General features: G+C 42.7%; 1 protein-coding gene across 1 annotated transcript in view; it reads left to right on the top strand.

Annotated features, from left to right (window-relative positions):
* LOC126267526 (synaptogenesis protein syg-2-like) overlaps positions 1-24,518 on the top strand; it is a 973,159-nt gene that overhangs the window by 678,094 nt on the left and 270,547 nt on the right. Inside the window, exon 6 of the mRNA XM_049972828.1 lies at positions 12,393-12,544. Coding sequence (XP_049828785.1) covers positions 12,393-12,544 — 152 coding nt within the window. The remainder of the gene's footprint in view (positions 1-12,392; positions 12,545-24,518) is intronic.

The following is a 24,518-nucleotide window of genomic DNA, read 5'->3' as shown; positions in this document are numbered from 1 at the left end:
TGTTCGCCGCCTCTCCAAATTTCTACAGCGGGCGAACTCTTGCCGAAGTTTGCGCATTCTCTAGTGCCGCGTAGAAGTGGTACTCTGTCTGCGCCGCTCTTCAAACAGCAGCCCTCGCTACCCCTCCCTAGCCTCCGTCAGCGCTGTTCCGCGTCTCACTCAGGCGTTATCTGTGTCACGGCCAAAATGCACCTTCTCAGCAGTAGGACGCTGCAGCAGACAATACACGTTCGTTTTTTCGCTTACATCTTCTATGATACGTTGCTTATGTCTTCGTCAGACGCTGCTGAGGAATGTGCTGTATTAATGAAGCGTATTACGAGCGTAGGCTCACAATTCCGTGAAATTTTGACGAAGATACATCCATAAAGGGCCGGCCGAAGTAGCCGAGCGGTTCTAGGCGCTTCAGTGTGCAACCGCACGACCGCTACGGTTGCAGGTTCTAATCCTGCCTCGGGCATGGATGTGTGTGCTGTCCTTAGGTTAGTTAGGTTTAAGTAGTTCTAAGCTCTAGGGGACTGATGACCACAGATGTAAGTCCCATAGTGCTCAGAGCCATTTGAACCATTTTTTTGTGATTAACGTTTTATCCATTTGGTTATACTTTTGAAAAAATCAAGTTCGTAATTTGGTATATCGAAACTTGTGTGCTTCGTGGAGGCTGGGGATTTGACCCCTACTGTGACGGAGGAAACAGCTGTTGAAAGGTCGGGAATTAACTCATCTTTCTTCGATGGGAGCTGGGTTGAGAGAAGTGGAGCTTACTGGAATCTAGCAGCGGACCGCTTGCAAGATATATCTGTTTGAATTAGACTGTAATTCATGTTAAGTAAAAAGGTATGGTCGCGACTGGAAGAGAAGTTACCACTCTAAGGATGACACAGTGGGCTATAGAGTTCGGTAAGCCGCCGCCAGCAGGTATACTGGGCAGCGGCGTGCAAAAGGAGCGCAACCTGTTGCAGTGACTAGGACAGTCGTAGATGACAGCGATCGCACGTTGCCGACGACGTACGACAGCCAGGACCAGACTGATATAGCGCCTCTGGGCTGCAGCATTCAGTACTGTAGCCTCCAGCGGGACCGACGTAGAAGGCGCGCATATATCTTGGGCTACGATCAGTGTCAGTGGAAGCCTACACAGAACCTGTACAAGCCGACAGAGAGACAGGGCCGCCAACAGTCCACGACCTAACAAGCGTCCTACTGTAGAGGTAAATGAAAGGAAATGATCATATTGATTTTAGACCAGAAGACAACATCTGGGGACATACGGACTGCTGGTGCAAGACTTTTTAGTTGATGCCACTCCAGCCATTTTTGTGTTCTTGAAGATAACATGAAATGATGAAAAACACGGATACCCATCCATCAGACAAAGAAAATCTTCAATTCAGCTGGGAATGGAGTCTGTGACTTTGCGATCCGGAGGTACCAACGCTAACCATTAGTCCACTAGCTGCGGGTATAAGAGAGATTCAGTGCAGTGGCACTATGGGGATCCAGTTGTATAATACTAGTGACATACAATGTTGCAGCACTATAGGGGTCCAGTGGAGCAGAGGCGTCCAATGGTGTCACACTAGACAGGTCCAGTGGTGCAGCACCAGACAGATCCAGTAGTGCAGCACTAGACAGGTACAGAGTTTTGGTACTAGAGAGGTCCAGGGGTGAAGGGAAAGGAAAGAGAGCGAATTATTCACGTCAGCCGCGTCGACTGTATGCAATGCAGATATAGTAGTGACGAATGAGAATGTGTGCTAGACCAAGAACCCTGATTCTCCTACTTATTAGGAGCTTGTGTAAATAATTGCGCCACCCAAACACACAGTTTATTGCAAATGCGTGGCCTATCTCAGCTCGCTTTGCACTGATCCACAACTGCCAACGATCCACAGTCCCCGACCAAATTCTCCAGTCTCGCTAATTTCAGATTGACGCTGGAGGTTGAGCGTAAACGGGCATCGGCATTGATAGTTTAGGATTCATTGCCCATCGAGGAAAATCAGTTACACAAACGTGTGGTGTCTGTACTCTATGAAACGTCAAAAAGAGCGCACACCAAGTATTCATTTCCTTCTTTTTTTTTGTTCATTGATTTTGTTCTTCACTGTTCGTTCAATTTGTTCGGGGCGGACTTCTCATGACACTCGTTAAAATTCGTCGTTGATTCACTAACTCAATTTCTTTGTATTACAGACGGCAGCTAACCCACTGACCGAACACGCTGAGCTACCGTACCGGGTGTCCTCAGGCGCATTAATACACAGGCGCATGAATACACAGTACGTAGCACACACTTGTGTAATTCATTCGCCTCGATGGGCAATGAATCCACAACGTTCAGTGCGGTTGCACATCTACGTTCAGCGTCACCGAGAATGGAGGACAAGGACAGGCACTACGAGTACGTGCTAGTAGGTCGGAATGAGGCTCGGCTAGGAGGTGTGCACAGATGCTGTGTCCAGATGGCGCAATGTGTACCGCAACTTCCTATTAATCAGGCGATCGCAGGTTAAATTCCAGGTCTGGCGGAGATTTTAACTCGTCGCCGCTCATTCGGAATGAACTCCCGATGCAGCTGATGTCATTAGTTCCTTCCCTTTCCTTTCCACCCTCCACTCTCCACCCCTTCACTTTGCGTACCACTGATATAGTCAATACTTTGTAGCAGAAGACGGCAAGTAAATGTCGTTCCGCTTCCATCGTAAGCACGTCAAGAGCATTTTGTCGTATTGCTGTGGTATGTTTAGACTCAGAATGAAGGTCACTACACTCAGATTCGTAACGACGGAGAACCAGTATAACATTTTTGGCATCCCTGATTTCAACCAGCAATTGGAACATGGGTGCTATAATAGGTGAAGGCACTTATTCGAATGAGTACTTACTTGCCACTGCATTGCGAAGTTCCCATCGTATATGCAGAAAATACTTAAACTTTACAATGAATAACCTTCCCCATACGCAATTAATAGACCACATCGATCCAGATTTATTTGAGAATGAATAGTCGTACACATTTAATTTCCGTTATATTAGAATACATCCGCTCCAGGTACTGTGGCGGATTTTGGCTTTCATGGATTTTTCTGGTTTTCTTATTTCTTACTTCGAAATTGTGGCTTGCTCTTCTTTAATAAAAGTTACCGTACTCCCATAAAATCATTGATCAGAATTTGACGATATTCATTTTCCCAGGTCTTTAAACAATTGTAGAATCACCGAAAGAAAAATGCCCGTACGTATTACGGGTGTCACTACGTCTTACACTGACGAGCCAAAGACACTGGTAGATCTGCCTAATATCGTATAGGGCACACACGAGCAACACGACGTGTCATGATATCTGTAGCAGCGCTGGAGCGAACTGATTCCGTGAATCCCGCAGGACTGTCCATAATTCCGTAAGAGAACGAGGCAGTGGAGATCCCTTCTAAACACCACGTTGGAAGACATCACAGATATGCTCAATAATGTTAATGTCCGGGCAGTTTGGTGGCCGTCGGAAGTGTTTAAAACCAGAAGAGAGTTCCTGGAGCCACTCTGTAGCAATTATAGAAATTTGGGGTGTCGCATTATACTACTGGAATTGCCCAAGTCCGTTGGGCTGCATAATTGATATGAAAGGATGCAGGTGTTCAGACAGGGCGTTTACGTGCGTTTTACCTGTCAGACTCGTATGTAGACGTATGATGAGTCCAATATCACTCCAACTGCACACGACCCGTACCATTACAGAGCCTGCTGACATGAAAGGTCCATGGATTCATGACCTGGTCTCCATACCCGTACATGTCCATCCGCTCGATACAATTTTAAACGAGACTGTTCCCAGTCACCAACATTACAATGTCGGTGTTGACGAGCCATGGCGAGGTGTAAGGCCTTGGGTCGTGCACTCATCAAGGATACACGAGTGGACCTTCGGCTCTGAAAGTCCATAGCGATTATGTTTCGTTGAATAGTTAGCACGCTGACGCTTGTTGATGGCCCAGCACTGCAATCTAAAGCAATTTGCGGAAGGGTTTCACTTCTGTTACATTGAACCATTCTCTGCAGTTGTCGTTGATTCCGTTCTTGCAGGATCTTCTTCCGGCCGCAGTGATGTCGGGAATTTGATCTTTTACCGGATTCCTGATATTCACGGTACACTCGCGAAGTGGTCGTACTGGAAAATCCCCGATTTTGTGTGCTATCGCTTGTGCGCCGACTATAACACCAAGTTCAAACTCACTTGAATCTTGATAACCTGCAATTGCAGCAACAGTAACCGATCTAACAACTGTACCCTACACTTGTTGTCTTATATAGGCGTTGTCGACCGTAACACCATATTCTGCCTCTTTACATGTCTCTGTATTTGAATGCGGTTGCCTACACAAATTTCTTTGGATCTTCAGTGTAAATGAATTTACTGTTGGTCTACACAATAACAACTCATTGATGCCCTCTATTGCTAACACACATTCCCTCTTTTCTATAATTTCATGTCTTCTACTTTTCGTAACGGTTCCGAAGGAGAGAACGCGGCCAATACATATAGGGATCGACTTCCTTTGATGTAACGCAGTACGCTGCAGCGCTGTCGTGTTCGATACTGTCTGGGATCGCACCTCGGACACGGAGCATGTACTCGTAATAATGGCTACACATTATTGCATCTGCGGCCAGCACGATTACTGGATCAGCGTAGATCTTATACCGTTTCTCAGTACTGCAGGCAGATATGTAATGAGAAGAAAATCACTAGACTGTCCAGAGTTGTATAACATTTCATATTAATGTATTCATAAATATATTCTTGTCCACTTTATTGACTATAGAACATACGCCTTCATGTATACGAGTCGGGTCTTGTAGGGAAGGGGTGGGAGGGGGGAGGGCAGCAAAGGAATGACTGCACCTAGTGTACCATAATACGGAGATACGATCCACAACGAGGTGTGTGTGTAATAGAGAGAGAGAGGGGGAGGTAGGGGGGGCTGGAAGTACACTTACACATTGCATATATTCTATATACTGCACGAGAGAATTAAAGTGTCACACTTTGAAAATAAATCAACTTTCCTCGTTGCTACGCAGGAGTGTGAAATGTGTGTCTCAGAAAGGTGTCAGCACATGCGGTGAAAAGGCCACAGCTCAGAAGATGATGCTCGTTGTAAGGTTGGTTAATGATGTCGCAATGGCACCGAGTTTCCCCACAATTCAGCCCATCGCCACCCTGGATTTGTCACACAATGGCAGTTTGAAGGTTATCCGAAGCAGCAGAGGCTGTTTATGGTTTTTCAGCCTTCCCAATGTGACACGTCCACGGTAGCGTTGGACCGAGCTGTGCCATTAACCCACGTTGTACTTACCATTAACTACTGAACTTTGGCCTTTTTCTTCGAGTGTGGCGACTCCGAGCACGACCTGACGTTTCAGGACGCCAAGCCTTTGCTCCTTTCAAGGGAAGTTTGTAGTCACCTTGACACCCTAGAGTCAAATTTCAAACTGCTGCCCCACAAAAAGGGAAAATTATGGGATTTCAAAGAAGTGATCCGTTAATTCTTTTACACAGTGTATCATGTTCTCCTACGCTCTTAGTTATTTGTTGCTCAGTTTCATGTGTTTTCTTAAAGAAATTCCCATGTTGCGAGCAGCACATTTCCACTGTCACTACAGTTAGTGTGAAATTCTCCTTAGTGTATGATAGCTGGTTAACTGCAATTTAGTGGCTATATTATCGTGGAAGAGTATGGGAATCGTGCCGCACTGGATACATGTGGAATTTACGGGTCTGATGTGGCGTACTCTTTCTGAGAAACATGAAGATGCGTAGAACAGTGCCATTAATCGATAAAACCATCTGTGAATCTAACGTAGGACTTTCGTGACGATCTAGGACTGGACCATTTCCATTCATTATATATTGACATACGTTACCTAAAAGGTATCGATACTGTGCCGAGGTAATCGTCGAATAACTTCCGATGCTATCTTGGGTATTATTAGGTGGAACTGTGTCATAAATCCCCAAACAATTATTTCTCACAAGGTCTGCATTCAAGGATAGTGGAAGCATACTGTTAGAACTATATGGCCTAGTCCATACCCCAGACGTGTTTTGTGGGAGTCTTGCCAAAGATAATACAGGGATAGGTCGAGAATCCACCACAAATAAATCATTTTGACTGTCTCATTGGTCTAAAGACAGGTCGGGACTTAGAAATACATTTTGTTCATTAAGGGGCCACGGAATGGCAACTGATACTAGTAGTAGATTGCCAATAACCCAACATCGACGCCTAGGAAAGCTCTTACAAAATGTGTTGAGGACAGTACAGTACTGATCAACGTTCTGAGCTATGTTTGGATGCTCAGTAGGGGAGAGAAGGACTTTGGTTACGAGTACAGTCACGTCACGCCAGTTTAATATTGCTCAAGTAACAATTTGTTCATGTCTGTAGTGATATTCTGTTTTCTACCATAGTTTGTATTAAAATATGTTGTCCTTTACAAGAAGTGAGAAGAACCAAAGTGGATGACTTCTAGTAAAATTCTAGTCACGAAGAAGTCCTGGGACTACCAACCACTTCCATTCTCTTGTGTTTAACTGAGTACTAACTCAGTTCCTCCTTCATCAGAAAGTGAGATTATCATTTAGCCACAATTGACTACTTGATAGAAACATTTATTTGAAAGATTTTCATGCACATTTCAGATTATAATTGAACTTTTAACTGCAATGCAAATATTTCAGCCATACACGCTAGCTGGTATAGTCCATCTTCTTCGTCGTCACAAGCGCGGCCGTATGCAGTTCTGTTTACAGATTTAGTACAACCAGTCTCGAACTGTACTACGCAGGCGTTTGGGTATTGCAGAAAGTATGTATGAAGACCGTCTTTGCAGTGCTTAAATCTAGAAACGACCAACAAAACCTTTCTCGGAAAGATGATGTCTATATTGGGTGACATAATGTGAATACTTTTCATAAAAAGTAGACAGCACATTGTCGAACCCCTGCTAGACTACAACTTAGCTGCATCATTTTCTACAATGTTTTTTGAGCTTTCCGCCTTTTCGCTTTCGTAAAGGTATCCGAAATTCAGGCACCCTTTCAGCGTGTTACCTCTTCCATTACACGAAACAAGCATAACCAAAATTATTTTGGGTATTACTGCAAATCATATTGCTCCTCTACTATAATCACCGGTTTCGATTGTTACATATCATCAACATGGGTAGGAAGTTTTTCAGTCACAATATCAGTATTAATCAAAATTTTAATTCCATAATGCTATGAGACTATTAACACCGGTAGCAATAATGGTTTACATATCAGATGTTGAAATAGAATATTATTTTAGGTAAGTACTGAAAGCTATGCGACAGCACCTACTGAAAATATTATAGTACAGAGTCACGTGCCTGAGGTGTATTGTTTTAATTAGGAACTGAACTTCCTGCTGTCCGTGGATTGAAAATCAAACATAGTGAATGAAAATTCTACTCATGATCAAGTGAAATATATACCACAGTCTAGGTGCATATGGCTCTCCTTTTCTCCATGATGACACACGATACGCATCAAGGTATGGGCGCCATGGGACGTCATCAACATTGGGAGCCGTCCTAACCCCAGAGATATCAACTGCCACCCAAAATTCAGTGAGAATGGGCGTAGGTGAGTCCAAGGCGCGCACTTCTCTCTTCATTGCATCTCAGAAGTACTCATAGTGTTTGAATCTAGGTGACCTATGGGACCAGGATATCATACAAACCTTCGTACAGCGGTACGTAAACAACACTGTTGTGCAAAATTTAAGAACGAAAATAATCTTCACACGTTTTGGCACCAGCAATTAACGTACATCGATGATACTTTGATGATATATAGAAAGAACTGCTATAATACAGCACAAAAGGTAAATAAAAGAAATAGGCAAAGAGATGAACAGATGTGACACTATCATACCGAGACAGTAATTACACTTAAGTCACTGCTATTTATGATGATCTCCAGGACATTGCAAAAGGCGGGACTTGGTACTTAATAGGGCGAATAATCACCACAGACGGTATTGCACGCCATGAAACGTGCTCCAATGCAGCCAACGAGATTAGTAAGGAGGCTAGACGGTTCCATTTACTCACTATTGCGGCTGGCAGCTGATAGACGGTCGTTGGTGCATGTGGACGTGCCGCAATGCGTCTTCCCAACGCATCCCAAAAGTGTTAGATGCTATGTGAGTCCGATGAACAGACAGGCCACTCCACTCGTCAAACATCCTCTCGTTCCAACTGCTCCTCCACCTGTACCGTTCGATGCGGTCGCGCGTTGTCATAAAAAGAAAATGAAGTCCGGGCCGAATGCAACCCTGAAAAGCCGCACGCGGGGAAGGAGAACAGTCTCAACATGCGTGCGTACATTTTTGAAGGATTTGGACGTATTAACGACTATGCAGAATCAAGCTTCCTTACACAATAATATTACGACCACCACAATTATCATGCTCGACAAACTCCCTGAAAGCATACGTGTTCTCACGTCTCGCCATACGAGGGTTAAGTGCAGAATCATTATTCAGACTGAATTTGGTCTCATCCGAGAAGAGCGCGAGAAGCCACCCCTCATTGGTCTTTTCCGTATACTCTTGGCTCCATAGAGACGGTGCTGCCGATGGCCAGGTACCAACAAAACCCAACAGACTGGTCGTCGGCCAAACATACTACCCCCTTGTAGCCTCCGTGCTGCTGTGTCGGGTGAGATTGCGTGCCATACAGTCCTGTTCAATGTGGTAGTAACTGCACTCAGTGCCTGAACTGGTCCTTGTGTATTGCACAATGCAGCAGTCATCTGCTTTCTGTAGCTGCTTCGCGCGTCTGTGTTTCAGAACGCTTCTGTACAAATGTAACAATGCTGTGAACTATACCAATCGCCTTGGCTACACTTGTTTCCCAATGATTCTTCCTCGAGTGATGTCATCTAGATGTTGTCACCAAGCCATGGTGTGATGAAGAACACCACCACGATGAACCGTGCCTACCCGGTTTGCTCAAGCACCTCTTGTTGCAATGCCATCCCCATTTGGCGCCATAGTGACGCTAACCTCACGCCATGTGACGGCCTGCTTTCTGTGAACATGTAGGAAACTTCTGGAAGCATGTTCGCGCACTTTCATTCATTTTCATAGAGTGGTTAATATGTAATGAGACTTTGTCTGACAAGTCCTTAAGTCTTGCAGTGGAGGATTATTCACTATAAACTGATACATCGTTTGGGCATCTGACTGAATGCTCGATTCGACGGTATAAAAGGGTAACAGAACAAAGTGATGTGCATGTTTCGATAACACGTTCCTATTTGGTTTAGTCGATGACTGACTTGTGAGACGTCCAATGCATTCAAACGACACACTATTACACGTATACCTTGCCGAAACATTTTCCTGTTGGTTGGTGACATGTACTGCCTAATTTTGCCGTCAACTTATTTGACCATTCCATCTAGTTCATCCACCACATTCATTACTCAGTACATCATGGCAACTTTTCTGATACTTACAGCGTACAATGGCGATTTGCCTGTCCCCATGCTATTCTGCACCTGCATTCATGCACTTTTGTACTATGTCAAGAGCGTAACTGTTGGTCACACCCATTGCACCATGTTTTAGGGTTTCTTCCCGTTGGGATGAATAAATAATGAACTTTCGAAGAACGCATGTTATTACAAATCTTGTCGACGTATTATCCAGAAGTAATGAATATTAACATTTCTAAAGACAACACATACTCACTCCACGCCTGTAAGACAAAAACGAAGACCTCCTGCGCATTAAACAGAAGAAAAGACGTGTAAGCGGTGATCAGCCTGAAAACTATGGTATCTCCACGTCTCCTATTATAAAGGTGACTGCTGCTGGGCATATTTGCATTTCTTGACCACAGTACTTGATGGACTCGTCGCGTGAGCTATTACGACATACATCTATTCTAGAAAAATACTTGCATTGGAGGCAGTTACTCTACTGGGACAACTTTCTTCAGTAATGCACCAAACCAACACTTCCCATCTCCAGTCATCATTGTACAATATTTAACATCAAAAAGTTAATTGCTTGTTGTACACACTAGCCGTCAACTGCACTGTACTACCCTCTAACTACGACTGACTACTACTGACTGCAAGCCTCATTGCGCTGTGTGTTCCAAGGCAAGAGAAAAGGTTCAAATGGCTCTGAGCACTATGCGACATAACTTCTGAGGTCATCAGCGGCCTAGAACGTAGAACTAATTAAACCTAACTAACCTTAGGACATCACACACATCCATGTCCTAGGCAGGATTCGAACCTGCGACAGTAGCGATCTCACGGCTACAGGTTGTAGCGCCTAGAACCGCACGGCCACTCTGGCCGGCAAGAAAAAAGGTGTCAAACTGCGACAGAACGTGAGGAATGAGCAGTCGTCAAAGAGGCGCTCAGAGCACCGGATACATTATCAGCAACCCGGCGTGCGACTGGTGTGTTAGGGACCGCAACGACGTCAATAGGTGGCTCGCAGAAAGAAGCTGAGCTCACGGTGCCCCTTGGCCAACTACTGTCAACATCTCAACAGTAACAAGCCTGTTGGCAGTTACTTCGGGTACATTCATCTTGGAATCTCATCGACTGAAGTTTAATTTCCTTCAGTGATGAGTCCTGCATCGAAATGAGACCCGATAATCACCGAAGACATGTCTGGAGACAGGACAGAGAGCAGTGGGACACCAAACTAACTTCACCCACCACGCAGCACATCTGGGAGTGATGGTCTAGGTGGTATTTCATCTGACGGTAAGATTGTCATCCGCAGCAGTCTCGCAGTAGATCCGTACGTCAGTGATGTTCTGGACAGCGGTTTGTTGCCCTTCATGACCAGCAATCCTGGGCTTACATTTCATCGAGATAACGGCGAGGTTTTTTTACTGCTCATCTTCGTGCTTGCCAAACGCTGACTTGGTCAGCAAGATCAGCGGACCTGACGCCAACTGAAGAAGTTTGGAGCATTATGACCAGGGCTTCCAATCATCGGGGAAATTTGAGGGACAAAGGTGCTAACTGGAGAGAATTTGACAAGGTATCTATCAGGAGGACATCCAACAATTCAGTCAGCCAGTGCCAAGCCGAATCTACGTCTACTTGGTTACTCTGCAATTCACACTTAAGTGCCTGGCAGAGGGTTCATCGAACCATTTTCATACAACTTCTCTAACATTCCACTCTCGAATGGCGTGTGGGAAAAAGGAACACCTAAATATCCCCTTTCGTGCTTTGATATCTCTTAGTTTATTATGATGAGACATTTATTCTTGCGTAGGTGGGTGTCAATAAAGTATTTGTGCATTCGGAAGAGAAAGTCAGTGATTGAAATTTCGTAAATAGGTCTCGCCGCAAAGAAAACCACCTTGGTTTCAGTGACTGCCACCCCAACTCGCGTATCAAATCAGTGAAACTCTCACACCTATTGCGCAATAACACGAAATGAGCTTCCCTTCTTTGCACTTTTTCAATGTCCTACGTCAATACTACCAGGTAAGAATCTCATAACGCGCAGCAATATTTCAGCAGAGAACGGACAAGTGTAATGTAAGCTGTCTCTTTAGTGGATTTGTCGCATCTTCTAAGTGATCTGCCAACAAAGCGCAATCTTAGTTTCGTCTTCACCACAATACTATCTGTGTGGCGTTTCCAATTTAATTTGCTCCTAATTGTAATTCCTAGGTATGTTGTCGAACTGACAGCCCTTACATTTGTGCGATTTATCGGATACCGAATATTAATCTGATTTCTTGTAGTACCCATGTGGATGACCTCGCACTTTTCTTTGTTTAGTGCTAATGACCACTTTTCGCACCACAGAGAAATTCTTTCTAGATCATTTTGTAATTGGAATAATATCTTGCATGAGAGCCAGAGATGCACCAAAGTGTTGTTGACTTTCACACTTTGTGAAGCTCTTTTTTCTGTATAAATCTCCCTTAGACTGTAATAATTTGTTTGTCTGTGCATGCATATGATATCTATTGGTTTCCGTCCCATTCGGATAACTTCTTCGTGGTGCGTAATTTTTGTCTCTTTCTCTGTCTTTAATGTGTGTGTGTGTGTGTGTGTGTGTGTGTGTGTGTGTGTGTGTGTGTGTGTGTTAGTGTGTGTGCGTTTGTTTGTTTGTTTGTAGTGTGTACCGGGTTATTACGAAAATATGCAGTATCAATGATACACTGCATTAAAGATCTGTCAAAAAATTTTAGTATGGATTGTTGTGCTAAAGCGTCGGGAAATGTGACGCGGGAGTACTTTCTGCGTCGCGCAAAGTGCTGGTGGAGTAGGGGTACAGTTCCTGTACGCGGCACGCGTGGTGTTGCAGTCAGGCCGCTGTCGGCGAGCATCCTGAGCAGCGAGCAGCCGCTGTCTGCCGGCCGCAGCTACGAGCTCACCTGCCGCTCCGTGGGGTCGCGGCCGCCGGCCCGCATCTCCTGGTGGCTGGACAGCACCATGCTGCAGGGCGCCGTCGAGTCGGTGAGTGGTGCTGACACAGAAGTCAAAGTAGTAGCCGTAATACATTTATTTGGAGGTAGATCACTGTTACAGTGATGTTTGTTATCTCACAGTAATACACTTTAAGCACAGGTAAAACAACACATACAGGGTGTTACAAAAAGGAACGGCCAAACTATCAGGAAACATTCCTCATACACAAAGAAAGAAAATTTGTTATGTGGACACGTGTCCGGAAATGCTTACTTTCCATGTTTGAGCTCATTTTATTACGTCTCTTCAAATCACATTAATCATGGAATGGAAACACACAGCAACAGAACGTACCAGCGGGACTTCAATCACTTTGTTACAGGAAATGTTTAAAATGTCCTCCGTTAGCGAGGATACATGCATCCTCCCACCGTCGCATGGAATCCCTGATGCGCTGATACCGCACTGGAGAATGGCGTATTGTATCACAGCCGTTCACAATTCGAGAATGAAGAGTCTGTAGATTTTGTACCGGGGTTGCGTAGACAAGAGCTTTCAAATGCCCCCATAAGTGAAAGTCAAGAGTGTTGAGGTCAGGAGAGCGTGGAGGCCATGGAATTGGTCCGCCTCTACCAATCCATCGGTCACCGAATCTGTTGTTGAGAAGCGTACGAACACTTCGACTGAAATGTGCAGGAGCTCCATCGTGCATGAACCACATGTGGTTTCGTACTTGTTAAGGCACATTTTCTAGCAGCACAGGTAGAGTATCCCGTATGAAATCACGATAACGTGCTCCATTGAGTAAGCACATGGGGCCCAAACAAGACATCACCATCAATGCCTGCCCAAACGTTCACAGAAAATCTGTGTTGATGAAGTGATTGCACAATTGCGTGCGGATTCTCGTCAGCCCACACATGTTGATTGTGAAAATTTACAATTTGATCACGTTGGAATGAAGCCTCATCCGTAAAGAGAAAATTTGCACTGAAATGAGGATTGACACATTGTTGGATGAACCATTCGCAGAAGTGTACCCGTGGAGGCCAATCAGCTGCTGATAGTGCCAGCACACGCTGTACATGGTACGGAAACAACTGGTTCTCCCATAGCACTGTCCATACAGTGACGCGGTTAACGTTACCTTGTACAGCAGCAACTTCTCTGACGCTGACATTAAGGTTATTGTCAACTGCACAAAGAATTGGCTCGTCTATTGCAGGTGTCCTCGTCGTTCTATGTCCTCCCCAGTCGCGAGTCATAGGCTGGAATGTTCTGTGCTCCCTAAGACGCCTATCAATTGCTTCGAACGTCTTCTTGTCGGGACACCTTGGTTCTGGAAATCTGTCTCGATACAAACGTACCGCGCCACGGCTATTTCCCCGTGCTAATCCATACATCAAATAGGCCTCTGGCAACTCCTCTTTTGTATACATTGCACTGACTGCAAAACCACGTTCACGATCAACACTAACCTGTTGATGCTACCTACTGTTGTGCTTGATGCTAGTACTGTAGAGCAATGAGTCGCATTACCTTCCTTCAGTTGGGCCAATTGGAGGTGAATCGGGGAAGTACAGCACATACAGAAGAAACTAAAATGAGCTCTAACATGGAAATTAAGCATTTTCGGACACATGTCCACATATCATCTTTTATTTATTTTTGTGTGAGGAATGTTTCCTAAAAGTTTGGTCGTACCTTTTTGTAACACCCTGTATATGCAGAAATTTACTTCACTCGTCTGTGAAAATTGGAACACGCAAAACAAATGGGAGAACGTGTAAAATAGTGGAACTACTGGCTGATTATACTCAAACTGATGGTGTTCTGAAGGATGCATTGCGGGCTGTATACGCTGCAGGATCCTGAAACGTCGTAGGCATATTCATTAATTGGTCCAAGCGCGTAGTATGTTGAAAAGATAATTTCACTTTCTGCCACCAGCTTAAAAATGGCGCTGTCAACAGTCATTGTGTGAAATGTTCCCTGATTTGACATCTGTAAGTTGTTTATCACTTGGCGACAGATGTTGTTTAGTTTGTGACGTGTCTGTTGACATAAACGTTCAGAAGGTTGAAGTTCTATGTACGAAATTCAATGGCTACGCACAAGAAACGGTGTGCCGAGCTGATGAAGTTGTTTTACCACCTTGGCAACCACAGCAGCGCTGCCTTGCGGGAGTATCGTTGAAAGATGCCTCATCTAAATAAATGGGATGAAGAATATGGCCCAGAAATTTGACGAATCATGTGAGTTAAGTGGTGTCGTGGGAATTGTCTTTTTCCTGGCCAACAGTTCATGAGATTTTGCACTCAACAAGATTCGAAATGTCCACCAAACGAAGCCCCAAAGTAGTCTAAATAGCCCCTTTTTTCCCTGAAGTGTAAATGTATGACATGTGGCTAGGGAATATTCTGTCGATCGACGAGGCACGTCTTACTCTGCACAATGCAGTGAATGCGCAGACCTGACATATATGGTGTTCTACTCCGCTAATCTTGTGCAGAAACATCGAATGCAGTCAGAGAAGAAGATGGAACGTCATGTGCATGTTAGGTGCTCAGTAACATCTAGATGTCTGAATAACCTCCTTATGTCTCACGTAATAGAAGCTTCGCAAGAACGCAGCTGTGTCCACACCACTATTTTCATGCAACAACGGGTGATACCATATGTCACTTTGCATCACGAAACCTTCGGTAACGACCACATCATCTCCAGCCAGTTTCAAAATGTGTGACGTTTGAGGTGCACCGACTGAATGCTTTAGCTCCGTGAAACATCTGGTTGTCGGGGAATCTGAAAGATCACGTTTGTCATAGATACATCGGGACTCTTTCTGACCTGAAGGACGGCTTACGACGACACATCACTTTGCTTACACTGGACATGCTGTGATTAACTGTCGACCATGCCACGTTACAGATGCAGATTGTTGTTAGTTGGAAGACCATATTGAGCACATGTTGTAACTTGTGACCGTATTCTAATAAACGTACCAGAGCCACCGTTATCATGTGTTCCATTACTCCTCCCCTCTTACTACTCTCACGTCCTGACTGCTTATGGTGCCATATTTTCACCTGGTGGCAGACAGTGGATCTATTATTTTTCAGCATACTCTGCAAGAACACCCAACAATGAACATACCCGCGATGTTTCAGCGTCCTGCAATGTACACAGCCTACACTGGAGCACTCAGAACTATAGTCAAAAAAATGGTTGAAATGGCTCTGAGCACAATGGGACTCAACTGCTGTGGTCATTAGTCCCCTAGAACTTAGAACTACTTAAACCTAACTCACCTAAGGACATCACACACATCCATGCCCGAGGCAGGATTCGAACCTGCGACCGTAGCAGTCGCACGGTTCCGGACTGCGTGCCTAGAACCGCGAGACCACCGCGGCCGGCTGTAGTCACCTCGTATAATAGATGTACAAGACCGTAGAGAAGTAGTGGCAGTGTAGACCAAGCATCACTCTCTTCAAGGTGCCCAGACCACATGTTACGCCACACTTAGTCGCTGTCGAACCGTTAGACAAAGTGAAAACGCGCAAGCAAGTGCCAGCGCATCCATCTACGTCAAGGGGCGCAATGTCAGCACGTCAGTGAGTTCGAAGAGGCAGAATGGTTAGTATTTTCTTTCTTTGGGCCTCATACCGAGCCAACGCGGGGTCGGATTTTTTATGATGGATTGGGCAGTGTTAGTGACAGAGGGTGGTCAGATGTCCTTCCTGTCACAAAGTCTGGGGTCTCACGGCATATGATTCCGTTATGTGAACCTGAAACGTACAGTGTCAGCTGCCAAAGCGGTGCGGCACTGAGACTACACTTTCTGTTTTTGAATCAACCGTCTTCTGACTGGTTTGATGCGGTCCCCCACGAATGCCTCTCCTGTTCCAATATTTTCGTCTCAGAGTAGCCGCTGTGACTGCTTCCTCAATTATTTGGTGGATGTATTAAAATATATGTCTTCCTCTACAGTTTTTACACTTTACAGCATCCTCTACTACCAATGAAGTTATTATCCGATGGCTTAAAAGATGTCCTACCATCCTGTCCCTTCTTTCTGTCATTGCTTCCATTATGCTCATTCCCTTGCCTATTCTGCAAAGACCTTCATTCATTACCTTATCAGTTCACCTAATTTCCAAAATTCTTCCGTAGTAGCACGTCTAAAATTCTTCGATTCTCTCCTGCTCCGGTTATTCCCACAGTCTCTGTATCACTACCATACAGTACTCTGCTTCAAACGTACATTCTCAGAAATTTCTTCTTCAAATTAAAAACTGTGGCTAGCAGGCGAACTTCTTGTTCGATAACCGTACTTGGAACTGTGTTTAGATTTTTGCTTCCTTAAAAATTTCACTAATTTGACTCCATTAACTTATTGAAAAATTATGTGCCTGTTCTTATTGTTGTAATTTTGACTCTCATGCTTGGCGTTCGGTTTATAGCAGAAGCCTAGCAGAACTGCTGGATTAAATTCCGTACTCCTCTGTTAATTAGGCTACAGTTTGTGTTTCTTTCGGTGAGACTTGGGTGAAATCTGCCTGGCAGGAGAATGTCCGCGCTCGAACGGGAAGCAGGTGGTTCAGCAGCACTTCATGCCTTCGAGTCCACTACACCTTGCCAAGCAAAGGTTGTGTAGCACGTCGATGTATTTATTTGTGTCTTAATCAATGTGCTCCTACTCAAAATCTCCTTTTTTATTTTTATTTCTAGCTCACGTAACTTATTGAAGTGTTAAACACCTAATTTACCGATTGAGTAATTACTAGATTTATTTACTTAAAGGTGTTTGGCTAGGCCAAGTGAATGGTTGTTAATCTTGCTGCTTGTATGTAATGTTGGTTTTTGAACTAACGAAACAGAGGAGATTTTAGATCTGTTATGACATGAAGGTTCTCACTGACTCTTGATACCATTAAGGACGTAATATTTAACAACAATTTTGCCTGAATCAACGATTTTGCCTGATTTTTTTTTTCTTGTGTGCCTTGCGCAACAATGCTCTCCAACGTATAGATATTTTCACAAATGGAGCTTATTTGCGCAGTATGCTTCTACTTCGGATTGTAAATCTTATTTCCCTTCGTGAAAGAATTTTTAGCTCTTTTATTTCACTGCTACAATTTTATTATTGTACTTAACTGTTTGCTATTAGCCAGTGAGGCATAGTTTTGTGATTCTAAATTATTCTGTTTGTTATTAGTCAGTACCACTGGAGGTTTGTTTTCCAAGAGGTAGTAACTTCGTGAGTTCTATTAAAGTAAAGTTCACAACACGAATGATGTTCAGTCTCTTCATCCTTGCTGCCACAGACAGCTTGAGACGGATATTGCGTGTCAGTGATCCCCAGTTCTGATGGTTAGCTTGCGGCTGTTCTCGTTTCTGTAACTTCTCATTGCTTTCGCCTTTCTTCGATTTACTCTCAGTTTCATAGTGTATAGCCGTGATTTTATGCCTTAAGCCATTCTAATGGTGGGCGGTCTGCCTAGTTTACTTCTATTCCGTTACTGATTAGTATTTGTATTCTGGTTTTCAAACAATTCAAGAACACAATATTTGACTTCTTGAAGTATATTTCCGTAAAATATAAAAATTTTATCATTAATAATTAAAACAAACTCTACATAACCTGCAGTTTGCGAAAGAACACAGAATACGTGCAGAAAATATAAGATGTTAAGAAATGTTTATTTTAATAATACCCCTTTTACTTCTTCAGTCATGTTGTTTCTTAATTACGGTATATCTTTATAAAATATGATTGTATACTATCAACAAAGTTTCTTTTAATCGTCTGTCTTCGTACCATTTGTAACTAAAAATTATCGTCTCATGTTGTCCGTATGTACGTCACACCACAAAATGTAAAAGCAGAATTGCTTTTCTGGTGCCTCTGCCTTCCCTAAAGCTAAACTGATCATCTTCTAATAGAACATCAATTTTCTTTTCCATTATTCTGTGTATTATTCTTGTCAGCAACTTGGATAAATGACCTGTTAAGGTGATTTGGCGATTATTATCGCACTTTTCGCCTTTCGCTATGTTTGGAATTGTGTGGATGATGTTCCTCCGAGTGTCTGATGTTATATGGCCAGTCTCATACACTTTACACACCAATATGAATAGTCGTTTTATACCCATTTCTCAATGATTTTAGAAATCTCGATGGAATATTGCCAATGTCTTCTAACTTATTTGGTATTAAGTTGTCCAAAGCTGTTTTAAATTGTGATTCTAATACTGGATGCCCTGTTTCTTCCCTGTTACCTCTTGTTTCTCACATGACGACATTAAACAATTCCTCTCCTTCACAGAGATCTTCAACGTAGACTTTCCATGCATCCGCTCTCTCTCCTCTACTTTTAACACTGGCATTACCGTTGAGCACTTAATGATACCACCCTCGCTTTTAAATTCACCGGAGGTTCTTTAGAGTTTTCTGTAAACTGAGTCAGTTTTTCCTACAGTCGTTCCCACCTCAAACTCCTCGCAGTACAACAGATATATTTCCAGGCAATTTACCATCCAGATTAACAGTCAGCATAATTATATACGACTGCGTTAAGGCATTAATTTTAGTCGATGTTGATGCAACTCTATTGGTAACTCTTAATTTCTAGTGTTTCCTTCGTATGCATTTCCTCTTCAAATCCAAATTGGTTGGAATTGAAGACAAACTCCTTACTGAACGATGGGATTTTTTTATTTTATCTACAATACAGTAAATAATAGTCATTGGAAGTTTTTTTCTATTATTGAATAATCTGAGCAAAAATAATGATTGCTCATAACATGCTGCTCGATATCGCAGAATAAAACTCTTCACAAAGATCATGAGTAGTCTGTAATTCGACAGTCGCAACATTCCGAACACAAAAATTTTTTTTTCAACTAAGTGGAATTATCATTTAGAAGATACTGTGCTACTAACATTACTAAAACGTCTGCAGTTCTTTCTGGGATATGAAATGTTACGAGGCGTAACACTGACTGCCTGTTCGAAGTCGGTTGTGCCGAGATGCAGGAGTTCGTAAAACATCATCAAATTCCGAAAATGTTTGTGTATCATGGAGCTACTACGTTTTATACGATACTAGCTAAGCGCCCACTGCATCACTCGCGTAGGATGTATGGCCTGCACAGATTTCGTACTTCCTTTGTTTTTCTTTAATCGATTTGGTGTATTTTTCCCGCCCACTGCTCGAGTGTAAATTTAAACGCCATAAAAGAGTTAATGACCGTTTATATGGCTGCCAATTTTCGCGTAACTGAAATGTTCCAACGGGTTTAATTGAACTTCATGTACTGAATTTAAAAAATGAATAAGCAAATCCGTTAATTAGTTCCGTACTTATTAACATCAGTATTACACGCAGCACAGAATTGTCTCATCTCAAACGGATATTCCTGTAGAGTCACCAGTAGTGATAAGTCTGCTTCGTAATTACAACAAGAATAGTTATATAAACCAATATTATTCCTGCTGAAAAATTAATGTACTGAAAAATTTTGTAGGAATCTCTAACAAAGACGAATTATGGTGGTAACTGTTCAGTAGCTTTCTATCATTTAGTTCACGAATTGCCACACTTTCGAAACTTTTCATACTAATGAGTCATAGAAGCATTGTCTTTTCCTGATGCATTTCTGGCCAAGAAATCATTCTGCTTTCGTAATCAAATATTTTCATAAAACATATAATTTCCTTTTTGAAGCTCTTAGGGATTGAATACCCAGAAAGCATGAAACACGTATCTTTTATTTCCAAACGTCAACTCAAACACCAAGTTTTATTTTAAAAATGCGCTAGCAGTTCTTTAATAATTTATGATCAAAGAATCTTTCAGCCGCTGTTTTACCTCAGTGCGGGATTTATTTCCAAAAACTCTCAAATACGTAGTTTCTTATCCCTGACCAAGAGAATAAATACCAGTTTTCGTAGTTTTGACTTCAAAGTCACCTTAATACCGGCACATTATCAAAAAACCTTTCACCCCCTATTTCGCTCCCTTATTGACGGATTTTGGAATAATCGCTTCAACGACGCCTGTATTTTGACCACAATACCCTCTGTGTTTCAATATAACAAAATAATCTCATAAAAATTTTCATCCCCTGTTTCCCCCTCATTTCCCTATCCCCTCACCCCCCACCCCCTTAGTGGCTGTATTACCAAAAACTATGAAAGAGGTATGAAATATTTCAATACAAACTTCCATCCAATATTTCATTCTGGACCATCTATTTTTTTCATTTCCAATCGAGAAGCGAAATGAAAATTTTTGTGGATACAACGTTTCGTCCCTTAGTTCACCCGCTTAGGAGGTTGACTTCTCCATAAACAGCGGAACACGAATTTTTTACTTCTAACCCAGAAATTAATTTCAATTTTTAATTTAAAAATGCTTTATTAGTTCTTTAACTGTGAATTACTTTCAGAAAGTTCACCCTCTATTTCACCTCCTTATGTGTTTCATTTCCACAAATGTTTAATAACGATTTCTTCTGTTTCTTACAGAGAAATCATATACGAATTTTCATTGTTATAGCTTCAAAAAACTTTTCATCCCCAATATCTCTCCATTAGGGGTGGAGTTTCGAAAATACCTTCTTTAACGATACCTACAGTACAAGACAAATATCAGGTTGCTGTACTTAGCGGTTTGACGTGAGTGATGTTGAGCCAGTGAATCAGACAGGATATTTGTTTTTATGTAGAGAGATGAGGAAATTAAATGATACATAAACTGTATTTTATTAACAATGTAGTCCATAAAAATTAACGTAAATTGTAACAGTTAATTAAAAATACATTTCTGACTGCTTCTCTTAGAAGCAGCTGGGTTAACATGATATCGTTAAAGGCTGTCCTGGAATACTAGATGATATTTCGTTTTCGCGTATTGGTTTTTAGATTTAAAATAGTACATGGATATATTTTATATCAAAATCGAAAGTTATAGTACAACATAAAGTTTCTCCACATGTGGAAACCCACATGAAAGTCATCCTTCTTCGTTTAGAGTCACTGTAATTTCCTATCTTAACGTTAATTAATCTTTTATTTATGGTGACTAGTGCGTCATTTTTTCTGTAAGTGATTAAGTGAAGCCAACATCCACAATATATTTTATTATTTCTTTTCTGTTCCATTGTATGTGTGTTTATCTGTATACAGGCTAGGGGTACCGCCTTTGATGAGTAATCAGAGAGCACTCGCCCACTATTCGAACGCACCACTGCTTAATTTTTGAATAAAAACTATCAGCCGAAAACTTCTAGAATAACAAATCATCTTTCACTCAGTCAACGGCCTTGCCAAAAAGGGTGGAGGAGCGGACAAAGGATCAGGGCACCCTCTTGCCCTTGAGGTGGGAAACTGCCCATAAAGGCAGAAGAATTAGCAATGTTCAACTGCATGAGGATGCAGAAGGTATTCAAAACCACAGTATTAAAGACACATAACTTGTATCCACAGGGCATGAGACCTGTAATTGAAAAGTGTCGTGATGATCTCTCCATTGGAAACACATTTCAGAGTAGGAACCCATTCGAACCATGAGAAAAAGATTCATTAACCAACGAAAGGATAGCTTTCTACGAGTTGAGGTGTGGAATGTCAGAAGCTTGAACGCTTTAGGGAGGGTAGAAAATCTGAAAAGAGATATGCTAAGGCTGAGTCGAGACAGAGTGGGAGTCTATGAAGCGAAGTGAAAGAAAGACAAGGATTTCAGTTCAGATGAGTACAGGGTAATATCAGTAGGAGCAGAAAATGATTAAACGGGAGTAGGATTCATTATGCATATGAAGGTAGGGCAGCGTGTGAGCTACTGTGAACAGTTTAGTGTTAGGGTGATTCTCGTTAGAATCGACAGCGAACTCTAAGTACAGAAAGTATATGAGCATACTTATCGGATAATTCAGCACGTAACTGGGAAGATGAAAATCTACTTGTCATAGAGGATTGGAATGCAGATGTAGGGGAAGGGGTAGAAGAACGATTTATGGGATAATATTAGCTTGGTACGAGGAATGAGAAAGGGAAAGATTTTCGGCTAGTAATAGCGAATACTATGTTCAACTATAACGAGAGGAGGAGACACAGGAAGACTTCAGTTAGATTACATTATAGTCACGCAGAGGTTCCGAAATCAGATATTGGATTATAAAGAGTACACTTGGTCAGAAATAGATTCAGATCACAATTTAGTAGTGTTGAAGAGTAGGCTGAAGTTCAACAATTAGTGAGGAAGAATCAATGATCAAAGAAGTGAAATACGAATGTACTAAGGAATGAAGAGGCAAAGAGTTCTCTGGGACTGTAGATACTCCGATGCCGAATAGCTCAGCTGGCAGTGCAATTTAAGAGCAATAGTAATCTTTGAACAGGGCAATAAAAGTAGTATTAAAGTAGACCGCCAGTGCCAGCCCGGCTGGCCACGCGGTCTAACGCGCTGCTTCCCGAGCGGGAAGGCAGGCGGATCAGCAGCGCGAATCCAACCGGCGGATTAGTGTCAAGGTCTGGTGTGCCGGCCCGCCTATGGATAGTTTTCAAGGCGGTTTGCCATCTGCTTCGACGAATGCGGGCTGTTTCCCATTATTCCGACTCAGTTACACTATGCCGGCTATTGTTGCGCAAACATTGTCTCCACGTTTGTGTACACCATACTTAGTCTACCACGCTAACATTTGGTATACACTCGTCTGGTATGAGTTCGGTCTGAGGCGGCGGTGGGGTGGGTGGACTGCTGTGACATCTTGTGGGGTTGTGAAGCTCTGAGTACTACTGCGGGACGAAGCCTCTCCGTCGTTTCTAGGTCCCTGGTTTAATACACAATACCGCTGGTACAAAGGAAATAGCTGCGAAGAACCCACGGGTATAAAAAACAAAAAGTTCAGCAGATCGATGAAACAGGGAAGTACCAAAGTATTCATGAAAATTCAGGAATATTGAAACACAAGTCGCTTAGGAATGACATACATAGGAAGTTCAAGGAAGCTAAAGTGAAATGGCTTCATGGAAAATGTGAAGAAATCGAAATCGTAATGATTGTAGGAAGGATTGACTGAGTATATAGCAAAGTTAAAAACAACCTTCGCTGAAACTAAAAGCAAGGGCGATAACATTAAGAGCGCAATGGAATACCACTGTTAAATATGGAGGAGAGAACCAATAGACGGAGATAGTACACTAAAGGCGTGAAAGAGTGGGAGGACATGTCTGAAGACGTGATAGAAGAAGAAACAGGAGTCGATGTGGACGAGCTAGGTTATTCAGTGTTAGAAGTAGAATTTAAAAGAGCTCCTTACAACTTAAAACTAAACAAGGCAGAAGGGATAGATTACATTCCATCAAACTCTCTAAAATCGTTCTGGGAAGTGACAACAAAACGACTTCTCGCGTTTGCGTGGAGAATGTAGGAGAGTAGCGAATACCACCTGACTTTCGGGAAAATATCATCCACACAATTCCGAAGACTGCAACAGCCGATTATTCCGAAAGTTTTTGCACTGTCATTTTAACACCTCAAGCACTGAATTTGCTGACAAGTATATTATACAGACGACTGGAAAAGATAATTGAGTTTGTGTTAGGTGACGATCACTTAGTCTTTGTGGAATGTAAAGGCACCACAGAGTCAGTTCTGACGTGGCAGTTGTTAATGGAAAGGAGACTAAGGAAAAATCAAGACAGATTAATCGGATTTCACAACCTGGGAGAAGCGTTTGACAGTGACAAAGGGTGCTAGATGTTCGAAATTGTGATAAAAATAGGGGTAAGCTATGGGAAAATACAGGTAATATGCAGCACATAGAAGAACCAGGAGGAAACAATTAGAATGGACGACCAAGAACGAAGTGTTCGGAATGATAAGGATTGAAGGCAGGGTTGTAGGTTTTCGCCCATGCTCTTCAATCTCAACATTGAAGAAGAAGAGAGGATATAAATGAATGGGATTTAAGTTCAAGGTACATCAGTGACAAGATTAGCTGATGATAT

This window comes from Schistocerca gregaria, chromosome 4 (assembly GCF_023897955.1).
Source record: "Schistocerca gregaria isolate iqSchGreg1 chromosome 4, iqSchGreg1.2, whole genome shotgun sequence".
In the NCBI taxonomy this organism is placed as follows: Eukaryota; Metazoa; Arthropoda; class Insecta; order Orthoptera; family Acrididae; genus Schistocerca; species Schistocerca gregaria.
This window is presented reverse-complemented; position numbering and strand designations above follow the sequence as displayed.